The sequence below is a fragment of the Mustela putorius genome, unplaced genomic scaffold (genome assembly GCF_011764305.1).
Source record: "Mustela putorius furo isolate JIRA1106 unplaced genomic scaffold, ASM1176430v1.1 tig00000095_pilon_pilon_pilon, whole genome shotgun sequence".
Lineage (NCBI taxonomy): Eukaryota > Metazoa > Chordata > Mammalia > Carnivora > Mustelidae > Mustela > Mustela putorius.
Window position 1 is genome coordinate 14,763,477 of NW_025421280.1, and position 19,527 is coordinate 14,783,003.

Below are 19,527 nucleotides of genomic sequence, written 5' to 3' on the forward strand. Positions count from 1 at the left end.
GAGTCCGCTTTTTCCTCTACCCCAGCCTGCTGCCCCAACTCATGCTTTCTCTCTCTCTCTGTCAAATAAATTAAAATAAATTAAATTAAATTAAAATCCCCAAACCAAAACAATACAAAGAAAACTGACCTGCTTTCTAGTGTATTCAAGTTTCTCAAAGAATATTTGAAGGATATAAAATGGGGTGGCACCAGGGATAGATGAACTAAAATTCAGCTAAACCTCACCTTGAACTTGACCTCTACCCTCCTACCCTGGACGTTTTTTTTTTTTTAATCTTTTTTTTTAAGATTTTATTTATTTATTTGACATAGAGAGATCACAAGTAGGCAGAGAGGCAGGCAGAGAGAAGGGGGGAAGCAGGCTCCCCACTGAGCAGAGAGCCCCATGTGGGGCTCGATCCCAGGACCCTGAGACCATGACCTGAGCCAAAGGCAGAGGCTTAACCCACTGAGCCACCCAGGTGCGTCCCACAGACTTTTTCACATACTATTCCCTTAGCCTAAAGCACCCTTCCCTCTTCGTTCCTCTTTCCTGCAAACATGATGTTCCTGTCTCCATAGGCTAGAGGCTTTCCTAGCCTTCAAAACTCCATGCAAGTCTCCTTTTTTCTAAGATGAATGTCACATGCACACACACACATACACACACACACACACTCACACACCTTTCCCAAACAAATACTTGCCCACCGGCACATATTTTCCAGGGGCCCAGGGTCAAGCTGTTTGGTGCAAGCCCATGTTCCTCCCTCATAAGTTCCCTGATGGCAGGAGAAAAAAAAAAATCTGTGTTTGCCATTGCAAAAACTTCTGCTGACACACTCTTCTCTGGGAAATTCTCCTACTTCCCCCACCAAGGAGCCTGGAAGCTTAAAAAAAAAAGTTTTTTTTTTTATGTATTTTGAGATTCTTACTTGTTTGAGATACTTTAGTAGTTTCATAGAGGTTAGAGCTGAATATATCCTTAAAGATAATAAATAATAAGAAGAAATAATAGCTGCCACTCATAGTCATGGTATATACTCTCTCACTAAATTCCAACCATGGCTCTAAAAACGTGGGGTCTGTTGTCATCTCCATTTCATAAATGAGGAAACTGAGGCCCAGAGAGGTTGAATAACCTGCCCATGGTCACACAGCTGGTGAGTAGTGGAGTCCCGTGTGACTCTCCCAGAGGCCCAGTAGCCTCTGGGCTTAGGGCTTATGATAGTTTTAAGGGCCACAGAAATGTTTTCTTTCAGAATAAGAAGGAATAAGATAAAGTTTTAGGTTGAGGAAAGATATTTTAATATATAATATTAAGATATTTGTGCTTATACCAACAGAGTTTAAATATAACTTTTAATATTTTTCTATGGAAGAAGGGGTGCACGAAGGCAAAATGCCTGGGGACCATGATAGTCATCCTGTGGCTCTGGTGGAGTCAAAGCTCAAATCAGGTCAGTCTGTCTTAAAAGGTCATGTTTCCACTAGGCCAGTCTGACCCCATTTTATAGGTCAGAAAATTGAGGTCCAAGGCCACACGGCAGGTGAATGGTCAACCCCAGCCCTAGAGCCCAGGTCTCTGCAGGCCAACTGCCAGGTTCTGTGGTCTGACAGCACCACCTGGTGGTCTTTCTGGGGACTTCCTTTTAATCAAAGGATGAACCTACAGAGAGGGTACAGACTGGGATATTCCCAGGAAGCAGCCACGAGCTAGTCTGGCCTTGGGTTCCACCCCTTGGCAGCCAGGCTAAGGAGCCAATGCATGCTCTTTTCTTAGGTTGTCAGCAGATTTCACACACTCCCCGACCCCCCACCCCCGCCTCAGGGTAACAGTTATCCCTAGAGTTAATATTCATAGAGTACTTAGATCAGCCTGTTCAGTAGGAATAGCATGTGAGCCGAATGTAATCTGAAATCTTCTATTAGCCACATTAAGAAAAGCAAAAATAAATAAATAAATAAACAAGTAAATGTAATTTGAATAATATATTTTATTTAACCCAGGGGTGAGTACATGACAGCCTGTAGGTCAAGTCGAGCCCACTGCCTATTTTTTTAAATAAAGCTTTACGGGCACACAGCCACACCCATTTGGTTATGTATTATTTATGGCTGCCTTTACCCTGTAACTGCAGAGTTGAGTAGCTGTGGAGTTGAGACTGGATGGCTCCCAAGTGGAAAATACAACTAGTCCTTTCCAGAGAAAGTCTGCCAATCGCTGGTTTAATCCAGCATCCAAGTCTGAAATGACAGACTTTGTCTTTTCAGCATGTAACTCAATATAACAATCATTAGATAGTTTACCTTTTTTATCATATTAAATCTTCAAGTTTTTGTGTATCTTTTATGCTTACAACACATTTCAAGGGCTCAATGGACCGGTGTGGCTTATGCCTACCGATTGCCACAGTGCAGCCTTGGAAAAATGCCCGTACATAGTAAATGCCACATTGGAGTTTTGTTAAATACATACACAAATAAATTCCTCAGAAGAAGTAAGCCTAACATCCTGGGACATTCACTGTTTGTAATGAATCTCTTTCCCGAGCCTCTAGAACGGTGCTAGCTACGGAGTCCCCTCCTTGAGAGAATTGAGAAAATCATCACTTAAATCAATTTCACACCATGCTGACTTCAGTGTCTCCTCTGTGCTCCCAAAGTGCCCACCTTCCCCATCACAAGCCCTTCTCAGTCTGCACTGTGAACTCCCAGAAGGTGTGGCCCCTGATCCCACAGGAGCAGTCAGATCCATGGCTGTTGCAATCACATGGCCCCTGGAGGAATCCAGGGTGTTCTTTGGTATTTGAGTACATTCAGCAGGTTGTTGCCAAGCACCTCTGGTGTGCATGCAAAGCCAAAGTGTGAATTCCATTTGAATCACACGCACACTTTGGCCCTCACTCACATCCTCTGCCTCTTGCTCTTCCCCACTCCAGAACTTTCCTGAAGTCGATGAGGGAAAGCCAGGCCAATTAGCTCAAATCTCAGCTGTAGGGAGCCTGGCTCGTCTGTGAAGTTGTACTGAGAGGCTGACCAGAAGAGACACAACTCTCTCAGCCTTCACACACCTAGAAGTCATGGAATGAGTTCTCACCAACAGGACGTGACGGGAGGCGACACTGGTCCGTTTCGGACCAAGGCAGTTAAGAATGGGTGTGTTCTACCCAGACTCTGTCTCTTCCCTTGTCCTCAGCTGGATGCAGAGAGACTCAGGGAAAGACCCTGAAGCCCTAGGAGATGGCAGAGCCAGCAGATGGGAGTGGCTCGGCTCCCCAGGTTGGCAGGCGGCAGGCGACAGGCGGCGCACTGGCCATCAGAGTGCACCGTGCTGCACGAATATGCCTTTATTGGTTAAAGCAATAAAGGTGGTGGCTGTTTGCTACAAAAACAAGGCAAACCTGACCCATGCAGGTACTTCGGGGTGGAGGTGGGGGGCAGTGAGAGAAATAGTAAGTAAACATAGAAACCACTTCCTCCTTGAACTGGGGGATACACTGGGACCAAGCGATTCGGCTGTGGATCCCTTCACTGAAATATAGAGTCAAGACAGGGAGCTACTTCTCTCCTCCACTTAGCGAGCCCCTCCCCTGCCTCCTGCTCTGCTGCTGGGACACTGGGAGGGCAGCGAGCACCCCACACTTGGCTGGTGATGGTGGGGGCAGGGCTGTGCAAGGAGCTGAAGTCCCTGAGGACATCCAAGAGGCTGCAGGTGGGCCACCCTGAGTCCCAGAGGTAGAGAAAAGCACTCATGTCCCCTCATGCTCCGCGGAGAAGGCAGGGCCGGACAAACGGAGGGAAGGCGGGTGGAGCGGCAGCGTCTCTGCGCAGCGGGGTCCGGACAGACTGCAGGAGAAGGCAGGAGCAGCCTCTGAGCCCCCCTTGAGCTCAGCTTAGCTGGTCTGTTCGCCGTGGAAAATGGAAGACGCTACTCTTGATGTAAAAGGTCTTTGAGATGGGCTGGCACCTGGCATACGTTGGAGCCCTGGTGGCCTTCATGATGTCCCCTGGAACACAGCAAAGGCCTGGCTGAGATGGGGCCACGTTCCTCCCGCCAGCCCTGGCCCAGCCGGGAGGGCCGAGGGCCAGCAGGGACACTGGCTACAATCGCTCTAGTTAAAACCTTGAAGTACTTCTGAACAGTTGGGGGCAGCGGTTGCCCCTGTGCCCCTTGATCCCTCCCTCACTCCCCTGTTCCTTCTTAGCAACCAGGAACTACATGGTACACCTGGCGTACGTAGCATGGGGACCTCAAGGCCCTACATTGGCTTTGGGCCCACAATCTGCCCCAACGGGTGGCAGGCGCTCAAGTCATTCCAACAGTTGACTCTTTTGTTCCCATCCCTACCCCACACCGACAAGGGGTAACCTCATTCCATTTCTCCCTTTTGTCTAGTGAGAGCCCCTCCATCCCAGAGCTTCTTAGTGAGAGTCTCCAGGGTCCTCGCCAAGGCTGAACCAGCTCCCAGATGCCCACAGGCAGTAAGTCCTGGCTGCTGAATTAATAATAATAATAATAATAATAATAATACCAGTTACCATCTGTTGAGCACTTACTATGTGCCAAGCACTAGACTGGTACTCTCTATGTGTCAAAGGGCATTTGGGGACAATCCAGCTGGGGTCCAGATGATGCCTGTGACGCCACTGCCCCATGGCTGTTTGCAGCGCACCCTACTCCCCCCTCCACCCTCCGGGATGATGCAGCTCCTGTCTGTAACCGGGTCGGGGGATGGAGAGAGATGGTCCACAGAAGTTCTCTCATCTGTTCCTCATTTAGTCCCTGAACTGGTCAGGGTAGGGGGCATGAGGCCAGAATCTTACAGAATGTTCAGGAGATTTCAGGAGCAACCGGGAGCTTAAGCAGAACGACCATGGAGGGAAACAGTCTTCAGTCTTGGCCCTGAACCTAGGAGTGCCCTAGGACACAGGAGGCATCCAGGAGCAGCTCCCCCCGGCTCCAGTATTCGGATTGTGGATGAAGTAAAGGATGCCCAGTGATGGCTGAATTTCAGATAAACAGCAATTTTTTAGTCTAAGTATGTTCTGTGCCATATCTGGGACATACTTAGACTAATAAATTATTGTTTATCCGAAGCTCAAATGTAACTGGGCATCCTGTTTTGTTTGCTCGGTCTGGTGGCCCTTGCCTGGCAGTGGCTTCACGGGCAGAGACATAGACCCATAGGCAGGAGGAGGAGAGGGGGAGCAGGAAGGGGGGTGTAGTGCAGGAACCGAGACTCGCTCTGTGGGCCCAGGGAGTCAGGCCCTCCTCGGAAGAATCGGATGAAGTAGAAACACCTCAGGCTTCTGCTCCAGCATCCTGTCCCAGCAGGCCTTCCCTGACCACCTGTCCACCAAGGAGCCCCTGCGTCTTCCTCCCCTTTTCTCGACAGATCTCCTTCTACAGGCTGAACACTCACAAGCTCTGCCATATCCCCAGGGACACAAAGGTCCTGACATAAATCAAGTGCTCACTAAATCTTTGTTGAGCGAGTGAATAAATCAACAGACCAGAATCCAAACCCAGGCACTCTCATTTCAAACTGAGTCCCTCTTCCATGGTTGTTCATTTGCTAACTCATGTTGGGGCAGAGCTGGGATTTAGTGACTCCAGATCTCCCTTGCTGGACTTTCCAGAATGAAAGCATCGCATGTCAGATGAATGAATGTCCTCTCCACCGCATGAGGATTTTGTGAGGAAACTTTCTGTTCAGGGTGCTTTCCCATTTGATTTCCCCAAAATTCTGTGACACAGGAAGACAGGTACTAGTATAGTCCCATTTTTCAGATGTGGAAACTGAGGTCCAGTGATGTTAAGGTTCTTGCTTGAGCTCAACACAACTCCCAAGGGGAGGAGCCAGGATTTGAACTTGCACTTCCTGATTCCAAACCAAGGCCTCATTCCCTAGTCTACCTTCATTCATTTGTTCACTCATTCCATGGTCACGGAGTACCATCCCCAAGCTGGGGGCTGGGAGGGCCTTAATAAAATTAACTAAGAATTTCTGGAACCCAAAAGGCTCATTAGACCAGATGGATACTTGAGGAATGGTGACACAGGGGGCCCAGGGCTTCTGTAGACACAGAAAGCTGGATAAGCACTAGGGTGGACTCAAATCTACCTGGAGGACTTTCAGAGGGCTTCCCAGAGGAGGTGACATGGGAAAGTTAGCAAGCAGAGGAAGAGGCAGGAGGTACATTCCAAGTGGAGCAACAAAAATGTGCGAAGGCCCGAAGGTGTGAAGGCATGGGGCCTGCTCTGAGAAGGGTGAGACCGAGGGATAGGCTGTTGCCTGCAGGGTGATTAAGGACAGGGCTGGGGTGGGGGAGGGGAGGGCCAGGCCTGCCAGTAGAGGCCTGGAGTGGCAAGATGGTGGCAGCCCTTACCCATGTGCCAGCCGTACTCCCAGGATGACAAGACCGGGTACAGAAACTTCTCCTCTGGCTTCTGCCGATGCCGCTCACGGAGGTACGAGGCCCGGCCTTGGCCGTCGTGGGAGATGCCTTGGAAGAGCAGCCGCAAGGTGCCGGCGGGGACCTGCCTCATTTCTAAGCCCCCTGGCCTGGTCTGGACTGCTGGCCCCTGAGGGGCTCTTTGGGCCTCCCAGGCTTTCTCTCCCTTGGGTGGGGGGCCCTGGACTCCCACTCCCTTGGACAGTTGATCCCGGACCCCCTTGGTCTCTGGCCATCCATCCCGTATTTCCTTGCTCTCAGGGGCGCTGGTGGCAGGCAAGGGCCCTGCTCCCAAGGCTAACCTGAGGGGGGCCCGCTGCAGCCGCTTCCTGGGCATGGGCCCCTCCTTCAGGTACTTGTGGCCATAGTTGATCTTCCAGGTGACCCGGGCTGTGGTCTCCTTCTGGATGCGCTCTTGCCAGTAGGCTTGGCTCTGGGTGCAGATATCCCTCATGGCAGTGGGAGGGGACAGGGTGCGGAGGGAGGAACCATTCTGCCCGGAGCCCTGTGGCTTGTTTGCTCTGCGGGGACCCGTCTCCAAGGTTACGTGCAGCCAATGAGGGCTGGGTTGCCAAGGCCCCGCTGGAGAGGAGGGGCTGGGCTGCTCAGGGGGCCACTCGCAGGCAGCAGGACAGACCAGGCTGGAAAAGGGAGCAAGGGCTGGCTGCAGCCCACCCAGTGTGCCTGGCAGGAGGCTGTATTCTGCCCCAGAGGGACTCGGGGCCCAAGCCTTTACCCCCCACACCCAGAGGGTCCCAGGGAGGCTCACAGGGTGCCCGAGCCTCTAGTCCATTCGGCAAACCCTGACGCAAACCTACCGTGCACCAGGCACCCAGGGAGGTCCCAAGGGAGGCCCAGGGTCCACTCTAAGGATGCTCTGGACACATGGCTGGGGGGTTGCCATGGAAACTCTGGACCCCCAACTCCTCAGACACGGCTCTGACACAGGAGAGCTTACCTGGCATCACTGAAACATCAGAATGTCAGCGGGAATTACTTCTGGACTCGCGAGAATGACATCAGGCCAGGGTAGAAGAACTTGGAACAGTGCCTGGCGTGGATGGAGGCAGCCGCTGTTCACAAGGCCCTGCTCAGTGCCAGCTGCTGTGCTGAGCACCCTCTGCCTGAAACCACCCTCCTCGGTTGCTGGGGCTCTCATTAACCTCCTTTCCAGGTGAGGGAAGGGAGACTTGCAGGAACTATGTGCCAGCCCAGGGCACACCCGGGCTACTCTGTGCTAGGCGCTGGGCTGGAGGCTTTAACGAGTGATCCCACTCAGTGGAATCCTCACGGTGACTCACTAGCAGGCTCTCTCCCATTCCTTTTCCAGATGGAGAGACGGGGGCTCAGCAATGTTCATTTGGTTCGGGGATGGACATTCAACCCCCCTACACACCCCGCCCCGCGTTACAGATATAGAACTTTCCCACTGAATGTGACAGCATCATCTGAGAGAGACAGTGGGTGGTGGGAGCGGAGGCAAGCAGAGGAGGACCCACCAGTCACCCAGCAGCTCCATAACATCAACTTCCAGGACCCTCACACCCTCTGCCTCTCCCATCAGGGCCCTGCAGGTGTGGGCCGCCTGAGCACCAGTGACAAGGAGGTTACCCATAATGCCCTGGAGCTATGCACCTTTCCACTATCTGCTTAATGTGCTCTCATTTATTCATTCAACAAACATTCTTTCACTCTTGACCCTGTTGCCAGGCACTAAGTCAGGTACTAAAGGTAGATGAGGAGGAACAGAGTCTACATGCTTCCTGCCTTCAGGATTTCACAGTCCAGGAGGGGAGACAGACTCAAAATCAGGTAGATGGGGAGCAGGGAACTGGAGGGATGATCAGGGAGGCCCTTTGAGTGAACCCTGAACTGTGACCATGAGTTAACCAGGCAAAGAGTAGTGGAAGAATGTTGTAGACTGGGACTCCCAAGGCAAGAAACCATAAGGCTGTCTAGACTGCCCTCTGTGCTTTCAGTCTTCCCAGCTGTAAAATGAGGGTTATGGTGTTTGGGACAATTGGGAAGATTAAGAGCCAGCTTGGTAAGTAAAACAGCCCAGGCATGGTAGGATCTCATCTGGAGCACTCACAACAGTCATCAATTAATTGTGCAATCACTTTTTAAATCCAGGCTCTCCTGTAAGCACCAAACACACTTTGGGTACTGAGGGGATGTGTGTGCCAGGAGCGGCAAGTGAACAGTGCTGACAAACTGTCCCTCCTTCACGGAGGTTGTGTTCTGGGTCCTGTCCTCCTCAACTCCGTATTTCCAGTATGTCCGGGGGGATTATCTGGCATACAGTTGGTGCTCAGAGAAAGTGCTCGAGGAAAGGATGAATCAGCAGACTTCATGTCTATTCTGTTGCCTCAGGGATAGATGGAGGAAATTCGGAGCAGATTTAGGGGCTGGGGGCGGCAGGACCCTAGTGTCAGATGCTTGTGGGGCAGGGTCTGACCCCGGAACTCAAGCAAGCATCCCTGACCCAGACCACCCCAGCCCCAGGCAGCGCAGAAGTGGGTGTGCTCCCTCCTGGCTTGGAAGACCCAGTGCCTTCTGGACCGCAGGGTTTTCTTCCGTGCCACGGTTGGCGCGCCCAAGGCGACCCCTGGCGGTCATCACGGGAATGACAGCGAAGCAGCTGTCCTGTCAATAGGCGGGTGGAGGAGGCGGGTGTCACATTGAGGGCTAGACAGGCACTCCCAAGAGGGAAGTGGGGTGGAAGGGTGAAGAAAGGCGCCCCCAAAATACTGACTTCCAACGGGCTCAGGAACAGAGGTTGGCTCACAAGGAGAGTCGCCTTTGGATTCCGAGCACCCACCTGGGGAAGGCCCTTGTGTGCAGGGCACTGCTTCATGCCCTTCTCCCTACATTCAGGCTTTCTGACTTTTTTCCCTTTTATTTTATTTTTTTAAAGATTTTATTTATTTGGGACGCCTGGGTGGCTCAGTTGGTTAAGCAGCTGCCTTCGGCTCAGGTCATGATCCCAGCGTCCTGGGATCGAGTCCCACATCGGGCTCCTTGCTCCGCAGGGAGCCTGCTTCTCCCTCTGACTCTTCCTTCCACTCTGTCTGCCTGTGCTCGCTCTCACTCACTCTCTCTGACAAATAAATAAATAAAATCTTTAAAAAAAAAAAAAAAAAAAAAAAAGATTTTATTTATTTGACAGAGATCACAAGCAGGCAGAGAGGCAGGCAGAGAGAGAGGAGGAAGCAGGCCCCCCCGCTGAGCAGAGAGCCCAATGGGGGGCTCGATCCCAGGACTCTGAGATCATGACCTGAGCCGAAGGCAGCGGCTTAACCCACTGAGCCACCCAGGCGCCCCTCCCTTTTATTTTTAAAAAGATTTTTATTTATTTATTTGACAGAGATCACAAGTAGGCAGAGAGGCGGGGAGGGGCTGGGGGGTGGGGAAGCAGGGTCCCTGCTGAGCAGACAGCCTGATGCAGGGCTCCATCCCAGGATCCTTGGATCATGACCTGAGCCGAAGGCAGACACTTAACAACTGAGCCACCCAGGCGCCCCAGGCTTTCTGGCTTTTAACACAGCCTTGACCATTACTGTGTGACATTGTACAAGTCACTTAACCTCTCTGAGCCCTGGGAGATGCCCCTGTAAAAAAATGAGGGTAATCCCAAGACTCTAGCATTAGTGTTAGTTATTACACTTGGTTTACTCCAGATTTATTCACTTCAAACCCATCCTGCAACCCCTGGGAAGGTGTGGGGGCAGCCCCAGGCCTGCCTCTGGCCTAGGCTTCTGCTAAGGGAAGGGGTCACTGAAAGGGAAACCAGGGGAGGCTGGAAGGTGAGCTGGGTCTCTCCCCAGTGCTCCTGACTCACCTTTCTTCCCACCTTCCTGGCCACTCCCCCAGGCCTCCAAGGACCCACCCTGCTCCTAGTACTGCCATTGGCCACCCCATCCACTCTCACTGATGACTCCCAACCCAGTTCCCAGTACTGGGCTCTGTTTGCAGGCCAAGTGCCCCTTCTGTTTGTGGTTATGTGTGTCCTTAAAGTAGCCCCCCCCCGCCCCCACCTCAGATTTAAACTCTCCCTATAGAAGAATTCTCTTTTTTTTAGGCTTAAAAATTTTTTTTCTTTTATTATGTTCAGTTAGCCAACATGTAGTACATCATTAGTTTTTGATGTAGTGTTCAACAATTCATTGGTTTATTTATTTATTTATTCATTTACTTTATTTATTTATTTTTAATTTTTAAAATTTTTTATTTTTTATAAACATATATTTTTATCCCCAGGGGTACAGGTCTGTGAATCACCAGGTTTACATACTTCACAGCACTCACCAAAGCACATACCCTCCCCAATGTCCATAATCCCACTCCCTTCTCCCAACCCCCCTCCCCCCAGCAACCCTCAGTTTGTTTTGTGAGATTGAGTCACTTATGGTTTGTCTCCCTCCCAATTCCATCTTGTTTCATTGATTCTAGAAGAATTCTCTTAATCACCTTTCAACAGTAGTAATTCTATGAAGGCTTATCATGTACTAGACACTGTGGTATGTTGTTTACATTCATTTTGTCAGTGAACACAGTGAACACAATATTCCCTCAGAATACCATATAGGGTAGGTTCTAGTACGCCATTTCATTGGAGAGAAAACAGAGGCTATGAGAGTCTGATGGGTAAATGATCTGCTGGAGTTCATGGCAGGGCAGGATCTGAACCCTCTGGCCCATGCTTTGAATCACCATGCTTAATAGACACCCCACAGGCTCCCTTCCCCTCATGGAGGTACCCTTTCTACTTTGCCTTGGGGAACTGAGTCTCCTCAACATGTAGGCAGTCCCTATTCTAGCAGCTCTGGGTGGGGAAGGATTTGGCAGCCAGTTGGAGGATGAATGTGTTGGGAGATCTTTTTAGAGGTTAATCTTAGAATGGAAGTTTCCCAATTGCCCATTTTATGGATGAGGGCACTGAGACACAAAGAAGGCTTCCTGGAGGAGGTGCCCTTTGAAACCTGAACTATGAACAGGAGTTAGCCAGACAAAGAGTGGAGGAAGAATGTTCCAGACTGGGACTTCTAGTCTGCAAGACAAGAAAGTGTAAGGCTGTCTAGACTGGTATAAAATGAGTGCTATGAAGAGGTCTGGGACATTTGGGGAGATGAAGAGCCAGCCAGAGTCTGAGTTGGTAAGCCGCAGGCTGGGACTGAAGACTTGAACCTGCAGCTAGCTGCTTTCTGGGCATTTCTCACATACCCAACAACACTGCTGGTACAGGTGCCAGCTGCTTGGAGCTGGGCCCGAGCCTGGCATTTCCGGGGGCGTGGCGCCTCTGCTGAGATTTCCTCTTTCTCAGAGATCCCCTTTCCCCCACCAGGGTTCAGTATTATCTTTGTCCTGGGAGAGGCATCCTGATACCTTGGGAAGGCGGTGGTTATGGCAAAGGGAATAATGTTGGCAATACAAAGCTCGAATATTCTTTGATCCTTGAGCTTTGTCCTGGGGAGATAAGCAAATCTGAAACACCCTGGGATGCAGGTCATAAGTCAGGATAAATTCCCCACCTCCTGCCTGCCTGCTTTGGAGAACTCTTGAGGGAGAGAGAAGGGGTATGGGGTGGGCCACCCTAAATTCCTTGCATAAGAGTTGGTCCCCTGTGGGCTCAGGGACCCAGACAAAAGCCTTGTTACAAAGCAAAAAGGATCCCTTTGTTTCGCCAAGTGTTTGGTCAGCATCCTTAGGACAAAGCCGGAGGGGGAAAAATTCGAATTCAGGCTTGCTTTGAGCCAGTGTGACATTTTTACTCCCTCTTTGAGTTATGATTTGCCATTGTTAGGAGGGGAAAAAAAATGAGCTAAACAAGACGTGTTTCTGGAAGAGAGTTTTCATTAGAGGAATATCCTGATTACAAAACCCCTTCCCCCTCCCAGTTAATGGGGATTTGAAAAGATTCCATTCCTTTCCTAGATCTGGCTTCCATCAGACAGAGTGCTAAGCCCAAAGAGCACTTAAATTAATGAGCTTCTTCCCCATTTTATTTTTATTTTTTTAAAAAGATTTTATTTATTTATTTGACAGACAGAGATCACAAGTTTGCAGAGAGGCAGGCAGAGAGAGAGAGAGAGAGAGAGAGAGAGGAGGATGCCCGCTCCCCACTGAGCAGAGCCGCTGATGTGGTACTCGATCCCAATCCTGGGGACCATGACCTGAGCTGAAGGTAGAGGCTTTAACCCACTGAGCCACCCAGGTGCCCCTTCTTCCCCATTTTTTTTTTTTTTTGAAGATTTTATTTATTTATTTGACAGAGAGAGATCACAAGTAGGCAGAGAGGCAGGCAGAGAGAGAGGAGGAAGCAGGCTCCCTGCTGAGCAGAGCGCCCGTCGTGGGACTCAATCCCAGGACCCTGACATCATGACCCGAGCCGAAGGCAGCGGCTTAACCCACTGAGCCACCCAGGCGTCCTTCTTCCCCATTTTTAAAATTTTTTATTTTTTTAGATTTTATGTATGTATTTGACAGACAGAGATCACAAGTAGGCAGAGAAGCAGGGAGAGGGGGGGAGGAAGCAGGATCCCTGCTGAGCAGAGATCCCGGCAGAGATCCCGGCAGAGATCCCGGCAGAGATCCCGAGCAGAGATCCCGAGCAGAGATCCCGATACGGGGCTCAATCCCAGGACTCTGGGATCATGACCTGAGCCGAAGGCAGGGGCTTTAACCCACTGAGCCACCCAGGCGCCCCCTTCTTCCCCATTTTAAAATACAAACTTGGGGGTGGTGGTGACAAGGACCAAACACTCATTCTGCCATTTACATTTATTCTACTAATTTTTAAGGCGGTGCCATTTTTAGGGGAAATTAAATCCCTAGTGTCTTACTCATTTTACATCAAACTCATCAAGATGTGGTTTTTGAGGCCCCTTTGAAGTCTGAAGACCAGCCATGTGGTCAAGGGCCCACAGGCCTCTAAGTGCATTGGAAACAGACATGTTAATCAGTGTTTCCTTCTGGGCAGCTCTGCTGAGGAGGGCTTCCCGGGGCTGCAGAGGGAAGGCAGACGAGGGAGAGGCGCACACCGTGGATTGGAAGGGAACTGGGTCTCTCTGGGTTAAAGATCTTTGCAGGTCAGCTGCTAGTGCTGTCCTGCTTACACCCATGTTGGCCCCTCAAAAGTGATGGCCCAGCCAGCCCCGGGTAGAAAGGGGGACAAGTCAACTGGAGGAAGTCAGAAAGGGCCTGGTACCAGGTCAAGGTCGAGTTTCAAAGTCATTGAGGTGTTTGCACAGAAAACAGCTCATTCCCATAGCAGCAAGTTCAGGTGCAGAGAGGAGCTGCCCTGTGGTTCTAGCCACTGACCACCTGGGAGGTGCACAGATTCCCCTGGGTCGTGGGTGATGTTTCAGGCAGGGGCCCACTAGGGCAGCCCCAGGTGTGGCCTTGTACAAGGAATGGCACCTCCAGCAGGGGCTGGTCACAGACAGCAGGAGCCAAGACTCACAGCTCCCAGTGAGATTTCGTAGGAGTCTCACAACCACCCCGAGGGAGGCTTGGTCTCAGAGGGAAAGCCACCTCCCCAAGGCTACAGTGCCACTAAGCAACCAAGCCCACATTCAAACAATACCTGATGCCCAAGTCCAGCTGTGAACACAGACATGCTGCCTCCCCAAAAGAAACCAGCCAGACCTCCTGGGATTGAAACCAGCAAGGTCAGCATCACCACGCAGAGCCTGGACAGCCCCCCGAGCCCCCCAGCTTGGGGAGTCCTGGAACAGTCACAGCCGGCACAGGCTCATAGCTATGGGGGCTTCCTCCACGGGGAGGGAAAAGGAGGGAAAACCTTCCCACTTTCTTCCCACCTCCCAGCGGTAAACAAGCCTCCATCCTTACCAATAAGGAGGTGCCAGGAAGAAACACACAAAAGGATCCAGTCCTCCCCTTCCCTGCCTTTCTCTCTAAGCCCTCACTCCAGTGGAGGGCCAGGGGCCCAGCGGGGACTTCCTGGGGCTCATCTGGGGAATCCTGGTGCCCTTCCTCCTCCCACAGAGGGATAACCAGGGAGGAAGAGCCTCCACTCTGGGGACAAAAAGGCCAGGGTCTGGGGTCTGCCCCAAGTGATGTGTCCATTCAGCACCTGAGCTGGTGTCAGTATGGCAAAGTGGGGTCATGGGGGTGCCATGAGGGTGAGCAGGAGGGGCGGGGGGGAGGTATGCTAAGAATATATCAGGCACAAGCTCTTCCTAGCAGAAGGAAGGGGCAGGGAGAGAAAGACGAATACCACAGACACCCGAACCCTCTGGTCCAAGGGCGCTTGGGACGACAGGTGACATTGCCTCTTGTTTACGTAAACCCCCTAAAACGACCCCTTCTCCCATCATTGGGGAAAAAGGCTTTCTGTCCTAGACACTGTGTTGGTGTCCTGGCCAGTGCCCCTTCCCTAGGGCCCTCACCGCCACCTGTCTGGCTGCTGGGCCTCCCCTGACACTCCCCTCCCAGCGGCGCTCATGAAGGGCCACCATCCCTCCTGCAAAGAGAAGCCAGGCTCATGTCAGAACAAGCTGCTCATCTGTGGCAGGGAGAGCTGGTCAGAGACTCGAACCATTTATTCAGAAACAACACCGTCCAAGAACACCAAGGGAGCTTGACGGAGCAAACATTTAATAAGTTATAAGATACAATTTACAGTCGGCATCTGATTCCAGTTTCACTTCCACGTCCCAGTTTACAAAACCTGTGGCCCTTTCACATGGGGCTTCGGGCTGCCCCGGTTTCTAAGAGGTGGGCTATTGCCAGCACCTGCTCCCAGCTGCTGCATCTCAGTGACAGTCCTCTGCCTCACTCCCCGTCCCACCCATGGAGGCACTCGTGACCAGGGCAGCCACTTCCTCGGGACAGAGCAGCAAATCAAAAAGGTCTGCCGGCCCAGGCCATATGACACCCCTGGGCCCTAAAGTCGGGCCCAAAGGCTTTAACTTTATTCCAAAGCCAGCTCAGGTCTGCAGAAAGGGGTGCAAAACTCCTTAAGCCCCATTTCTGGAATTATGCACCTGCACTCTGCTTTCCGAACAACCTCAGAGGACATGGTCGGGGCCAAATGAACACAGGGCCACCGTCAGCTATGTAGCTTTCACGATTTCTGCCCAACAACAGAAGACCACCTAGGAGCTGTCGCTGGCCTTCCTACCCCCTCTGCCACAGCCTGATTTTGAGGCCAAAGATCAGCAGGAGTTCCATTCTTTCCTGTCTATCAATCTTTTCTAGAAGTGATCCCACAGCTGACTGGAGGTGGGTGTGGAATGTTCTGTCCCGTGACAGGCCTCTGCAGACGAGGGCACTGACACAGGGACCCACCTGCAGTCCCTTCGAGCGTGTTGGCAAGACTCATCAGACTGACAACGGCTGGAGTGTGTGTTAAGAACAAAGCCTCGAATTGGTTTTAAAAAAAGGGATCTTTGGCAGGAGGGAGCTGCTTGCCACAGCAGAACTTCCTCGGACCCAGAGACTTCAAGGGCCTTTAAAGACAAAAGCAAAACGTGGCTGCCCAGATGGGGCCCATGTTACAACTTTGCAGGGGAAGACTCAGCAGAACGAGGGGAGAGGCACTAGGAGGCACTAAGGGCCGTCTGCCGCCGCGTACCACTGCCCTCTGAGACGTGTAAAAAGGCCACGGGGCAGGTGGGAGTGTGGAGATGAGTCATGTCGAAACAAGAGTCTTCTCTGTGATAGGGAGAGATGGAGAGATGCTGGAGAGATGAAGCTGGTTTCTTTTAAGTCATCTTGTTTTCTAAGTGACAGCCTAAAAGTAGGTGGCCTCTTTGCCCTGTCCCGCCCTGCCAGTCTTGTTGCATAACCGGGCTAGCCAATTTCATGCTTTAGGAACAACAGTCTTGCGAGTGACCTTGGTCTGTCTGCAGGGGGCGATGGGTGCCAGCAAGAGGTCAGATCTGGATCTGAACCAAACGAGCATGGAAATCCTCAGCCCATTGCATGAGTCTATATTTCTTAACAGTCCCCAATGCGTTCCTAAAGAGTCAAGTCTAGGACTTATTTCTCAAGGCACTTTAGAATGACAATGTTTTTGGGGTGGGGTTTCAGACCCATAAACAAGCTGGAGGAAAACTTTGTATACAACAAGTTACAAACAAGCAACAAAAGCAACCACCAGAACTCCTCCCAGCATTTGACGAGAACCGTTTTAAGGCACCGTGACGTGGAATGGACTGCCGGGGATGTGTTCCTCTCCCCACTTCACGGCTAGAACGTAATCTCCCTTCTCCTTGACAACGTATGTGACGTTGTATTGTTGGTTGCCCACGTGCTTCATGGAGACCTCTTCGCAGGGGGTGGTTGGCCCATGGACACCAATCAGCAGCATGTTGGAACCTAGGATGCAAGGAAAGGTGGTTACTCTATCAGGATGCATCATGGAAGGCAGAGGAAGGGGAGGGGAAATGGGAGCCAAAGGAAATATACCAACTATTGTCTGCCGAGATTCTGACACTGGGAACTTCGAGAGGTGGGACAACATGGCAATTACAAGCAGACTTAGAGCCCAATGGCATGGGTTCAAATCCATCTATAAATAGGACATGATCCTAGCACCTCCCCGATGGACTTGCTATGAGGTTTACAGAGTTATATGTGAAGCCCTAGCTTGTAGCAAAGAGTTATATAAGTGATCGCTACTCTGATCTCATTCTCATCAGAAACTTAAGGAAGGTCACTTTATAAAGGTTCCCATTTTAGACAACAAGAAACTGACTTTTAGAAAATGATTTAATACCTTTCCCAAGATCACATGGCTAAGTTTGGGGCAGGAAGGAAGGAGGCAAGGAAGGAAGGGAGGGGTGAGGGAAGGGGGCGGGGGAAGAAGTACTGGAGCCAGGTTTCCAGCCCAGATGTGCCAGATCCCCGAGACCAGGCAGCTAACCACTGACACCCAAATCAATACTCAAGTTCAAACTGCAATTAAAGCAATTATTGGCAGAGAAAGGAGCCAGGTTACCGATTCAATTTGCCCATCTGTAATGGGGATAATGTCACCTTTCCTGTCTACCTTGTGGGCATTTGAAGGAATCGAGAGTCAAAAGAGGAAAATCATCAGCAAATATTAAGTACTTGCAAATGCCTGGGTTGCATGGGCCGGTGGGCAGGGGGTGTCAGCCTGCCTCCACCCTGACCCTCAAGCAGGACCAGGCTACCTACCGGCTTTGCTGCAGTCCACCAAGAAGGAGCTCTTCTGGCCCACGAAGGCCTTTGAGAGCCCTGCCCCCTTGGAGGTCACCTTGCTGGCATCTGAGGATGCCTTGGGGATGGCACTATAGCAGGTCTCTGTCGATGACCTGGTCACAGACTCCACCAGAATGGATGAGGTCTCATTGGCTGAGCCAGGGCTGACCAGACGCTGGCCTAGAAGATGGAAGGGAGGGGAGGTAGGAGTGAATGGCCAGAGGCAGTAGGCTCTCTCAGCTACAAGAGGCGAGTGTCCCGGGGGCAGAAGCTCCAGGAAAGTCCGTGCACCTCAACGGCTGGATCCCAAAGCTACCACATCCCCACCTCATATCCCCAACACCTGATGTAAACGTTGCCAGCTCCCCATCTCACACCCATAATGTCTTCCAAACCCCTGGGTCCCACCCCACCCAGTGGGCAATGACAAATGACCAAGCCTGGAAATCCCTCCCACATAACCCTGTGGCACCCTGCAGAATCTACTTCTTTCCATGGAAATAAAATACCCTTATGCATAAACAATGTCAGATGTTGGGGAGAACATAAAACAAAATTAACAAAAATGGTTCTCTCTGCATGTGAAAGGATGATTTTTCCATCTGACTCTTTAATAAATTTTTCTGCAATGAAGCTATATATACTACCTATACAACAGTGAACCGAGCAGAGACACGTGGAAGGGATTTACCACGATATTTATGATGATTACCTAGGGCCCGTGGGCTGTGAGATGCTACTGACTGGTATTTTTCCTAGTGCTCTGAAGGAGGTGCATTTTTATAAATTTAATAAAACCTTTTGATTATTTTAAAAGTAAAAGGCTAGAAACAAGAGGATTTTTCAGGTCCGATCTTAACAAATATGTAAATTTTTTTTCTGTTCTGTTAAACATTTTTTTCAATCTCAACGCTCATCATTTTATAGGGCGATGACGTCAACACATATTCACGGGCTTCTAAAGATGTTTACTCTCCTGGCAATGTCCTACCATTTCTTTATATTCAAGATTCAAAGTAGATTCAACATATCTAAAATTACCCACAGTTTCTAGTATCAAGTAACTCTGTTGATAATTTGACAGGACATGGTCCACAGGAAAAACAGTAACTTCAAAGCCGTTTGGTTGTTACCTGTCACCTTGGCCTTGAATGGACTGCCCACAATGTGGTTGGGTCCACCGTATTTGACGCCAATCAGGTAGTTTCCAGGAGCCATGGGCGTGTACATGACTTTGTAGCCTTCTGGGGTTTCCTGGCAATCCATTTTAACTTTGGACGGGCCTTCGATGGTGACAGATAACGTCCCCGGCCCTGCTCGGGTGGTGTTGATGAAAAATTCAGACTGGATACCTGGGAGAAATGAAGAGGGAATGTGTATTGGTTTGGAGGGATGGGGGGATGTGGTTTGGGGAGCTTTCCCAGGGGCAGTGAAGCAGTGGCGGGGGTCGGGGGGAGACATAGGTTTCCCCACAGAGGCACAGCATCGGTACTAGCTCTGAGCTCCTGAGGGCAGTAACTCCCTTTCCTAGCAGGAGGCAAGAGTGTGGCTGACCTTTCGCCCACCAGCCCCAACCGCCAGGACACCCTGTTCTTGCCTTTGGGAAGGCGTGGTGGCTGAGGACAAGAAGCCGGAGTCTTCGCTGTCAGCCTAAAATGCTGTTTCAGCTGCCGGGGGCTCAGCCCTGCCTCCAGCGGGGTGGAGGATGCGTGGGCCCCTCTGACCTTTCCTTTTTCCCCTGAGTGGACTTGGAGACGCCAAGCAGACCCAGCATCTTCTTCTCCTCCCACAAGCTCCCTGCCTCAGTCACCACGCTGAAGTCTGGGGAGGCTGTTGGAATCTGCCAGCCCTCCCCTTTGCCAGGAGCACCAGCCAGCCGAAACAGTGGCTCCTGCTA

The 19,527-nt window shown here is 51.1% G+C and overlaps 2 protein-coding genes across 5 annotated transcripts in view; both read right to left on the reverse strand.

The window, feature by feature from the left end:
- Positions 1-1,993: 1,993 nt before the first annotated feature.
- Positions 1,994-7,389, reverse strand: LOC101682808 (protein ATP6V1FNB). Its single transcript, XM_004738250.3, has 2 exons — positions 6,375-7,389; positions 1,994-3,991 (listed from the first exon to the last, which is right to left on the reverse strand). The coding sequence occupies exons 1-2, from the start codon at positions 6,892-6,894 to the stop codon at positions 3,873-3,875; spliced, it is 639 nt and encodes a 212-aa protein (XP_004738307.1). The 5' UTR covers positions 6,895-7,389; the 3' UTR covers positions 1,994-3,872.
- A 7,653-nt stretch (positions 7,390-15,042) lies between these two features.
- The window catches only part of FLNB (filamin B), a 146,505-nt gene continuing 142,020 nt past the window's right edge, over positions 15,043-19,527 (reverse strand). For all 4 annotated transcript variants that reach the window (XM_004738248.3, XM_004738247.3, XM_004738244.3 and 1 more), the window contains 3 exons: positions 18,764-18,982; positions 17,607-17,810; positions 15,043-16,784 (listed from right to left, as the gene is read on the reverse strand). In XM_004738248.3, coding sequence (XP_004738305.1) covers positions 16,597-16,784; positions 17,607-17,810; positions 18,764-18,982 — 611 coding nt within the window. In that variant the 3' untranslated portion in view covers positions 15,043-16,596. The remainder of the gene's footprint in view (positions 16,785-17,606; positions 17,811-18,763; positions 18,983-19,527) is intronic.